This window comes from Cricetulus griseus, chromosome 4 (assembly GCF_003668045.3).
Source record: "Cricetulus griseus strain 17A/GY chromosome 4, alternate assembly CriGri-PICRH-1.0, whole genome shotgun sequence".
NCBI classification, from domain to species: domain Eukaryota; kingdom Metazoa; phylum Chordata; class Mammalia; order Rodentia; family Cricetidae; genus Cricetulus; species Cricetulus griseus.
In genome coordinates, this window is record NC_048597.1 from 155092996 (window position 1) to 155103644 (window position 10649).

Genomic DNA, 10649 nt, shown 5'->3' on the forward strand with positions numbered 1-10649 from the left:
TCCATGATCACAAGGATCCCCACATTGCCTTTGCATCACATTTACCTTCTTCCTGTGTCCACCCCTAACCTGTTTTTCATTTCAGCAGTGTCTTGTGACTAGAACCATGTAGTGTAGACCCTTTCGGGATGTGCTTCTGTTGGTTTTGGTAGTCTGCACTGAGAGTTGTTTTTTTTTTTTTTTCTCTGCTGAGTAATATTTCACATTATAGATAGATCACACATTATTTAACAGTACATGGTATTCTGTTACTTTGAGTGTCCTCATGTGCATCCAGCCTTTCACAAGTAGCATACCAGCTGTGTGTCTTCTATTTATGCTCCTTCTCAAGTTGAAGTTCCTCAATCCTATTTGTTAGGCAGTTTTTTCCTTTTTAATCATTCATGTATATTGACTTACTTTAAAAATTATTTGGAGCTTAAGCTGGGCATTGGTGGCTCATGCCTTTAATCCCAGCACTGGGGAGGCAGATGCAGGTGGATCTCTGGGAGTTCGAGGCCAACCTGGTCTCCAGAGTGAGTTCCAGGACAACCTCCAAAGCAATACAGAGAAACCCTGTCTCTAAAAACCAATATATATATTTGGAGCTAGAGAGATGGCTTGGAGCACACACTGTTCTAACAGAGGAACTAAGTTCAGTTCACAGCTCCTGTGTCCGATGGTTCATGACAGCCTGTAACACCTAAGCAATCCAGTGCCCTTTTCTGTCCTCCATGACACCTGCACTCAGGTGGCATTCACCACATGTGCACACACACACACACACACACACACACACACACACACACACACACACACACTTTTTAAAATTATTTATTATTATCATATATGTGTGTGGGTACTTGCACACATGCCATGGTGAGTGTGTAGAGGTCAGAGGACAACTTAGAGGAATCAGTTCTCTCCTCCCATCTTTAAGAAGTTGCTAGGGGTTGAACCCAGGCTGTCCAGTTTGTGAGGCAAGTGTTTTACCTGCTGAGCCATCTCACTGGCCCATGATCAAATGCTTTCACTGTATCAGTTGATAAGATCATGAGACTCTGCTTCAGCTTGTTAAAATTCATCCTTTTTGAAACATTCTACCAGTTTTGCACCTCTGAAATATATTATACTGCTATAGTGTATAATTTACTTGAGTATGCATATGGGTATGTGTCAGAGTTGTGTTTCTGTTGATATAAAATACTCTGGCAAAAGTGACAGAGGAAGAAAGGTTTATCTAGTTCATAGTTCCAGGTTACGGTCTACCATAGCAGGGAAGTCAGGTCGCAGAAACTGAGCATAGCTAGTCACGTCCACAGTCAAGAACAGAGAGAGAAGAAATGCATGCATGTTTGTGCTCAGCGCTCAGCTTGCTTTCCACTGCTCATGCAGTTCAGAATTACCTGCCCAGGGAATGGCACCACCCACAATGGACAGGTGTTCTCACCTCAATAATGTAATCAAGACAATTTCCCACATGCCTATAAGCCAACCTATCCAGACAACGTCTCATTAACACTATCTCTATAGGGGATTTTAGATTGTGTCAAGTGGACAAAAAACTAACAAGCACAGATGCATATTCTATTGAAAGACCCCGAAGGGATACTTTCGTAGAGGGAGACCCACACACCCAGGAATCAGCGAGGCCACGAACTGGATGCAAAAAACAAGAGGCTTTATTGGAGACGCAGGTACCTGGGGCGACTTAGCTTCTGTGTGGCTAAGCGCCCCGAGCCAAGGGAAAGGGGTCCTTATATAGGGAAAAAGGCGCAAGCTAGGAGCAAGGATTCTATTGGATAATTCTAATGAGGCATTATACAGAGCTATTCCCATTGGTCAATGTATATGAGGCGCTATACAGGGTTATTCAAATGAGGCAAAGTACAGAGTTATTCAAATGAGGTGAAACACAGAGTCTTTCAAATGAGGCGAAATACAGAATCATTTCCATTGGATGGTTCAAATGAGACACAGAGCCATTCCAGATCAGCATATTCTCAAGGTCTGGTGTCTGGTACAGCAGACTCAATTCCCCCCCTTTCCTGATGGCTGACCTTGGGGGCGGAGACCTTGGGACGGAGTGTTTCTCTTCGGGCGGGGCGGGGGCTCAGGGGCAGAGCTCCAGGCCGGCTCACTCGGTGTTTGTTCTCGTGCTGACCCACCTGGTGCTCGCCCTCGTGCCAGCCCACCCGGTGCTCGTTCTCGGGCTGGCCCACCTGGTGCTCATTCTCGGGCCGGCCCCACCCGGTGCTTGTTCTCGGGCCGGCCCCACCCGGTGCTTGTTCTCGGGCCGGGCGGGGAAAGGCCACCGGGGGTGGGGATCGGGGAAGCCGCCGACAGGAGGAAGAGGAGACAAACTTGAGAAAGAAAGGGCTAAGGGACAGGGGTCTTTCATTCCCCCATTTCTCTTGTAACTGAATGGAATCTTTCATTCAGAGGTCTCTAGATACTCTGGATCTATTTGCTTTAGCTGATGATATTGTTGAGTTAAGACTAAGGCCTGTACAACAGATAGTCGTTCTCTGATGAATTGAGTCAGTTTGTTCAGAATGCAGGGACCAAATATGAGGATCAAAAATAGAATAACCAGAGGTCCCATGAGCGTGGATATAAGGGTAGTCAACCAGGGGGATTTAGCGAACCATCCCTCGAACCATCCTTGTTGAGACTCAAATAGCTGTTGCCTCTGTTTTAGCCTCTCCCTAAGTTTGGCCATGCTATCCCTAACTATTCCTGTATGATCTGCATAAAAGCAGCATTCTTCCTTGAGGGCAGCACATAGCCCCCCTTCCTGTAAAAATAATAAATCTAATCCTCGTCTGTTCTGCAGGACCACCTCAGAGAGTGATGTTAAGGATTTCTCGAGTGCACTGACTGACTCTTCTAGGACCTGGATATCCGTGTGCATGGCTTGTTGTAGAAGCTTAAAATGATTAATTCCCTGTAGGGCAACGGTTCCGGTCCCTATGCCGGCTGCTATGCCCCCCACTGTTATTCCTCCTAATAATAGGGCCACGGTAAAGGATATTGGCTCCCTCTTATATCGGGTTGATTTCTCTAGTACGCTGTAAACATATTCAGGTTGGTGGTATGTGACTTTGGGCCAAAGTTCTATCAATATACAAAAGTCAATGGTGGTGTTGAGAACAGTGGTAGAGACACAGGGAGTCAACCCAGTACTGCAAGCCCAATAAGTTCCATAAGGGGCAACAAGGTATCGGCTGTCCTGAGATAATGGCTCTACTTGGTTACATAATTCTTGATGTGAGGAAGGAATCCTGCCTATGCATAGCCCCTTTCCTGAGACCTCAGATATTGTGAGCTTGTGCTGCATAGCAGCTCCGCAACTGGTAGGTGCTGAGGTCTGGTTGGAGTAGTTGCCCAGTATTGCCACGCCTTCATAATATGGGGGCCGGGAAACTAGGCATAACCAGCATTCCTGAGTCTTGTTGGGGTCTGAAAAATTTAAGGCTTGGTAAACTCCTTGGATTAATTGTAATAATCTATCTCTGGTACCTGGAGGGTCTCTGGTTATCTCGATGTTTAGGGCATCTGGGGTGGGGGAGAAGGTGACAGCACCTGGTGTAGGAGTGATAGCTTTAGGAACGGTAGGGGGTTTAGGGACTTGAAAATGGGTTGGGGATCTCTGGTCCGCTATTACTATGTTTGGCCCGACTGATTGTTGGCTTAGGGGAGTAATTTGTCTGTACAGGGAGAATAAAGTCACCGGATCTTTCCCTGCTCGGTGCAGCCTGAGTCCCCAGACCTTAGGACTATCCCAAGTAGTTCTTTTTCCAGCATCTGTGAACCTTAGGATGAGAGGGTTGCATTTTCCTCCGGGGGTGGCGCCTTGAAAACCTCCCCCTCCGGCACTATCATAACAAGGTCCGCAGGCTCTTTGCCCACATCTCCATGGTCCTTTCCCTGCGTACCCTGGGATCTCCCTCCGTTTGAGAGTGATGAAATCCCAAGAGGAAGAGGGTTTCCAGTAAGCCTCCCCTGTGGTTTCACATCCCCATCTTGCACAGTACCCTTCCTGCGGCCCCCCGCAGCCATGAGTTGGTTTATGGCCGGGGCAAACATAAAAATCCTTGCTTCTTGTTCCTATCCTTCCCCCAGGGTGGTGGCATCCGTACCCTGGGAATGGTTCCTGGTCAGAGGGATCCCAATCAGACCCTACTAAGTCACATAGGTCGACATAGAGAGGAGGGAACCCATCATGTAGAGTCCCTATATAAGTGCTGAGGTTGGCTATTTCCCCGGTCCCTAGATTGGCTATTTTCCAGGTGATATTATAAACCCTGTGGGGGTTAGTTGCTACATGGGGGGTAAACAGACAACCAATCAACAGGAGGGTGTACGAGAGAGTCTTATCTTTAAAGGATTTTGAGTGCGGTGTGCGGTCCATTCTGATGCAGTGGCTGAATCGGTGGGTCGGGCTGGCTTTACATGTGAAGCATGTATCCAAGCTGCAATGCCGTCTACCTTGAGTGCGGTGGGAGTGGTAAGCAAAACGATGTAGGGTCCCTTCCAGCGGGGTTCAAGGTTCTTGGCCTGGTGACGCCGGACCCAAACAGTGTCCCCGATCTGGTAGGAATGGGGGATGGTGGGATGGTCCCTCTGGTCTTTATAAGCTTGAGCAAGGGGTTTCCAGACCTCCCGTTGTACTAGTTGGAGGGCCTGTAAATGAGCTTGGAGAGAAGGGGAGTTAGCAAAATCTGAGACATCTTGATCAAGAAAGTTAATGATAGGAGTAGGTACTCCATACAGGATCTCAAAGGGTGTGAGCCCATGTGGTCCAGGGGTATTACGAGCGCGGTAGAGTGCTAGGGGGAGTAGGAGGACCCAGTCTCTAGTGCCAGTTGCAAGCGACAATTTTGTTAAAGTCTCCTTGATTGTTCTATTCATCCTTTCTACCTGTCCTGAACTTTGGGGTCTATAAGCACAATGTAATTTCCAATCAATCCCCAACAAGGTGGCCACTGACTGACTTACCTGGGAGACGAAGGCGGGCCCATTGTCTGTTCCCAATACCTGAGGCATCCCATAACGGGGAAAGATTTCTTCAAGCAATTTCTTAGTAACGATCTTGGCTGTTTCATGTTTAGTAGGGAAGGCTTCAACCCATCCTGAAAAGGTGTCTACAAAAATTAATAGATACTTGTATCCATATTTTCCTGGTTTAATCTCAGTGAAATCTATCTCCCAATGTGTTCCGGGCCGGTAGCCTCTGACCCGGTTCCCGGGAGGAAGCTTCAGTCTGGATGCGTTGACTCGGGCGCACGCATCACATTGCTCAGTTACCTGTTTTAGAATATCGTTCTTCCCCAAAAGGAAATTGAATTCCTCTTCTCGTTCGAGGAGCTCCCGCATCTTCTTGGAGCTCAGATGTGTCATCTTATGTAAAAATGTCACTAGGTACTTGGTTACCCGGTAGGGGATGACAGTCTTTCCTTCATAAGTCCAATCCCCGTTTGGTTCCTTTGCGGCTCCCAATTTCTCTAGGGTTTGGATGTCTCTTTGTTCATAGTCCCATGAGGGGAAGGGATGGTCGTTGGTGGGCTCTAGAGCCAGGAGGTTAGTGGTGTCTGTGGTCAGGGCCGCCTCTCGGGCAGCCAAGTCTGCCCTTCGATTGCCCCTTGCTTCGAAAGAATCCCCTTTTTGGTGTCCAGGGCAATGTATGATACTTAAGGCAGCGGGCAGATGAAGAGCCCTTAAGAGAGCGAGGATTTCCTCCTTATTTTTAATGTCTTTCCCTTCGGAGGTAAGCAGCCCCCTCCGTCTGTAAATTTCTCCATGTATATGGGCAGTGGCGAAGGCATAACGACTGTCTGTATACACGGTGAGCCTCTTACCTTCTGCCAATTTTAGAGCCTGCGTGAGTGCTATGAGTTCTGCCCTCTGTGCGGAAGTTCCAGGGGGGAGTGCCTGGGCCCAGACGACCTGATTCTCTGTGGTGACTGCCGCGCCCGCCTTTCGTTCTCCTTGATGCAAAAAGCTGCTTCCATCCGTGAACCAGATGTGGTCCGGGCTAGGTAGAGGCTGGTCAGTCAGGTCGGATCTCGCTCCATGGGCCTCGGCCAATACCTGTAAGCAATCATGAGCCTCGGGCTCCCCAGGGAGGGGGAGCAGGGTGGCTGGGTTCAGAGTCACCAAAGGCCCGAAGTGGACCCGGTCTTTGTCTAACAGCATAGTCTGGTAATGAGTCATTCGGGCATTAGTAAGCCATCTGTCTGGAGGCTGTCTGATGACTGCCTCTACTGCATGAGGGGCATGTATGGTCAAAGGCTGCCCCAAGGTTAGCTTGTGAGAATCTTTTACCAGCAGGGCTATAGCAGCAATCATTCGAAGGCAGGGTGGCCATCCCGATGCCACAGGATCCAATTTCTTGGAGAGGTATGCAGTGGGCCTTCTCCAAGGCCCCAGTTTTTGGGTGAGGACTCCCTTAGCATAGCCCTCCTTCTCATCTATAAAAAGTTCAAATGGCTTAGCTAAGTCCGGTAGACCCAGGGCTGGTGATTCAAGGAGAGCCTTTTTGATGTCGGTGAAGGCTTTCTTTTGGGGCTCTTCCCATTTAAAAGCAACCCCTGGCCGAGTGAGGGGGTAGAGGGGAGCCGCCATTTCGGCAAACCCAGGGATCCATAGGCGGCAGAAGCCTGCCGTTCCCAAGAATTCTCTCAGTTGGCGGGGATTTTGTGGGGTGGGAATGTCTAAGATGGCTCGCATACGGGCTTCCGTTAGCCATCGACGTCCATCCTTTATCTTGTATCCTAAATAGGTCACCTGTTTCTGACATATCTGGGCCTTCTTGGCGGATGCCCGGTACCCTAGGCTCCCAAGAGTCTGGAGGAGGGCTTGAGTGCCTTCCTTGCATTCCCCTTTGGTTTTGGCTGCCAGGAGAATGTCATCTACATATTGTAAGAGGATTAGAGCGGGGTACCTAACCCGGAATTCTGCCAGGTCCTGATGTAAAGCTTCATCAAAAAGGGTAGGGCTGTTCTTAAACCCTTGAGGTAGCCTAGTCCAAGTCAGCTGCCCAGAGATTCCAAGGGCCGCGTCCTGCCATTCAAAGGCAAATATAGGCTGGCTGGTGGGATGCAGGCGGAGGCAGAAGAAAGCGTCTTTAAGATCTAAGACTGTGTACCAGGTATAGTTAGGTGGCAATCCACTCAGCAAATTGTAAGGGTTGGGGACAGTAGGGTGTATGTCCTCTATCCTTTTATTGACTTCTCTCAGGTCCTGCACTGGCCGGTAGTCATTAGTTCCCGGCTTCCTAACGGGTAGCAAGGGTGTATTCCAAGGAGATTTACAGGGCACCAGAATCCCTTGTTCAAGTAACCTTTTAATATGTGGCCGAATTCCTTCGCGGGCTTCTTTAGGCATTGGATACTGTCTGACGGATGCAGGAAGGATGGCAGCTTTTAAGGTTACTATAATTGGGGCCTGGTTAATGGCAAGGCCCATTCCTCCTGTTTCAGCCCAGGCTTGGGGAAATTCCGCAAGCCAGTGATCAAGGGTTTCCTGATTGTTCGAATTAGTCCTCTTTTCATGGAGTCTATATTCATCTTCTATGGACATTGTCAAGATGGTAAGGGGAATTCCCTCTGGCCCTGTGACTTTGACTTCTGACCTCTCAAAGTGTATTTGAGCTTTTAATTTGGTCAATAGGTCCCGTCCTAGTAAGGGGTAGGGGCAATCTGGCACATGGAGGAAAGAATGCATAACCTTACCGGTCGCGAGCTGGAGCTGCCGATTTGTAGTCCAATGGTACTGCTTTCCGCCTGTAGCTCCCTGTACCCATGCAGTCCGGTGACTCAGGGGTCCGGGTGACCGATTCAGAACGGAATGTTGTGCCCCTGTATCGACTAGGAAGGTGACCGGATGCCCCCCGACTTGCAGTGTTATCCTGGGCTCAGGGGGGGGCTCCTGGCCCCGACTCCTCTAATCTTCTAGGTTCAGGAGGTCAGAAACCCTTGGCGGTGGAAGCTTGGCCCGGGGGTTCTTAGGGCATTCTCTTGCCCAATGTCCTTTTTCTTTACAGTAAGCACATTGGTCCCTGTCCAGGTGGGGCCCCCTTCTGTCATCCCTCTGTCTATTCTGTCTCTGGCCTGTCACTACTGTGGCCAATAACCTGCTCATTTCTTTATTCCGCTTACGGTCTCTCGCAACCTCTTTTTCCTCAGCTTCCTGTCTTAGTCTTTCCTCTCTCTCCTGAGTTTCCTTCCTCCAACGTTCTTCTCTTTCTGTCTGTGTTTCCCTCTTATTAAAAATACGTTCTGCTTCCTTCAACAAATCTTGGAGTGTATATCCCTGTAGATTTTCTAGCCTTTGAAGCTTGTTTCTTATGTCCGGGGCTGATTGCCAAATAAAGGACATAGAAACGTTGGTGGCCTGACCTGGATCTTCCGGATTATAGGGAGTATACATCCTGTACGCTTCTTTCAATCTCTCTAGAAAAGCGGCAGGTGATTCCTCCGCACCCTGTATTATCTGCTTCACCTGGGCCAAATTAGTGGGTCTGCGTCCTGCCCCCCGGAGTCCCGCTACCAGCAACTGGCGATAGAGACGCAGGTGGGTCCTACCTGCTTCGGTGGTAAAATCCCATTCAGGTCTTTCAAGAGGGCAAGCCGCATCAATTTCATTGGGTAGCTGGGTGGGCTGCCCGTTTACTCCTGGGACATTTTTTCGTGCTTCTAGTAGCACGCGCTGTTTCTCTTCCGAGGTTAAAAGGACCTGCAAAAGCTGCTGACAATCATCCCAGGTGGGTTGGTGAGTCGTGAGTACCGACTCTATGAGAGATGTCAGCCTCACGGGGTCTGCAGAAAAAGAAGGATTATTATTTTTCCAGTTATAGAGGTCCGATGCTGAGAATGGCCAATACTGAGGTTGGCCGTTCAGCCCAGTTCGGAGGGGCAGAGTGGTTGAATCTGGAACGGGCTGCTCCCTACGACCTCTTAGTCGATAAGCCATTGGTGAAGGGTCAGGGGCCGCTTCCGCCAAGGCAGCGGCGGAGTCCGCTTCTGCCTCTGGTGGGGGCGGCAGTGGCGGATATGGCGGGGGCTCCTCCATTAATAGATCAACCAACTGGTCTTCTCCCGGAGGGAGTACCTTAGGTGTCTTCTTTTCTTTAGCCTTAGTGTCTTTCACCACGGTAGGGTAAAGGTTGGAATGGGAAGGGGGGTTGGGAGGAATCAAAGGAGTGGGAGGTGTAGGGGCCGAAGGAATGGGTCGGTTGGAGCGGTTAGAGGGGGGAAGGAGAGAGGGGCCCTTGGGATGTAAGAAAGGACGTACCCAGGGAGGGGGGTCCTGAACCAAAGCCTCCCAAGTGACGATATAAGCCACTTGATCGGGATGCCCGTGTGGTCCAGGATCCATAATCTTCTCTTTTATCTGGAATATAGTCTGGGGGTTAAAGGTACCATCTCGCGGCCAGCCTACGTCAAAGGTCGGCCATTCTGAAGAACAAAGAGTAATCCATTTGCGTTTACGCACATTAACAGATTGGTTATGAGCATATTCCTGTACATCTTTCCAGTGGGAGAGTGTTAGGGACAAAGGAGTGGTGACAGTTTGCCCCATAGTTTCTAGGCTTAGGAGGGCACAAATGACAGCTACAAGACAAAGACCGAATAACACAGAACAGACTTTCGCAGCGCGGTTTCGACAGAGAGTCGACAGAAGGAATTGAGAGAGAGTCGAGGAAGGGGGCCCTCCTTCCTCGTCCCCAGTAAAGATTGCAAATCCCTCAAGCCGAGGGCCTTCTCCAAAGAGACTGGGAAAATGTCCAGTCATAGATCTAAGTTCAAAGTACAAATCTCTCACCCTGAGGGCTTCCCAAGTTCAAAATACAAATCCCTCTTCCTGAGGGCTTCCCAAGTTCAAAATACAAATCCCTCTTCCTGAGGGCTTCAAACGCTACCAGGACGTCTCCTGGAGCCGCGGTCGGGAGTTCGGACCCGTCAGTCCCTCCTCGGATCCGCCTACAAATGTACACAGCTGTATACTACAAACGCAAGCGCAATTCACAAGACAGACTCAGACCAGACAAGACAAAACAGCGGATCCGCACAACACTTACCTCCCAGACGTGGGTCGGTGGTCCCTGGGCGGGTCTCAATCCCGGACCGAGCCCCCAAATGAAAGACCCCGAAGGGATACTTTCGTAGAGGGAGACCCACACACCCAGGAATCAGCGAGGCCACGAACTGGATGCAAAAAACAAGAGGCTTTATTGGAGACGCAGGTACCTGGGGCGACTTAGCTTCTGTGTGGCTAAGCGCCCCGAGCCAAGGGAAAGGGGTCCTTATATAGGGAAAAAGGCGCAAGCTAGGAGCAAGGATTCTATTGGATAATTCTAATGAGGCATTATACAGAGCTATTCCCATTGGTCAATGTATATGAGGCGCTATACAGGGTTATTCAAATGAGGCAAAGTACAGAGTTATTCAAATGAGGTGAAACACAGAGTCTTTCAAATGAGGCGAAATACAGAATCATTTCCATTGGATGGTTCAAATGAGACACAGAGCCATTCCAGATCAGCATATTCTCAAGGTCTGGTGTCTGGTACAGCAGACTCAATTCCCCCCCTTTCCTGATGGCTGACCTTGGGGGCGGAGACCTTGGGACGGAGTGTTTCTCTTCGGGCGGGGCGGGGGCTCAGG

At 49.6% G+C, this 10649-nt stretch overlaps 1 protein-coding gene across 2 annotated transcripts; it reads right to left on the reverse strand.

Annotated features, from left to right (window-relative positions):
* Window positions 1-4242: 4242 nt before the first annotated feature.
* LOC113835284 lies at window positions 4243-10057 on the reverse strand. Of its 2 annotated transcripts, XM_035443598.1 has the most exons (3): window positions 9885-10057; window positions 8568-9846; window positions 4243-5126 (listed from the first exon to the last, which is right to left on the reverse strand). In XM_035443598.1, exons 2-3 carry the CDS (start codon window positions 9775-9777, stop codon window positions 4330-4332), a joined length of 2007 nt encoding a protein of 668 aa, XP_035299489.1. In that variant the 5' UTR covers window positions 9778-9846; window positions 9885-10057; the 3' UTR covers window positions 4243-4329. The 2 variants fall into 2 exon arrangements, with proteins under 2 accessions (XP_035299489.1, XP_027267699.2); XM_027411898.2 differs by having other exon boundaries at window positions 4243-4676; window positions 8568-10057.
* Between the last annotated feature and the right edge of the window lie 592 nt (window positions 10058-10649).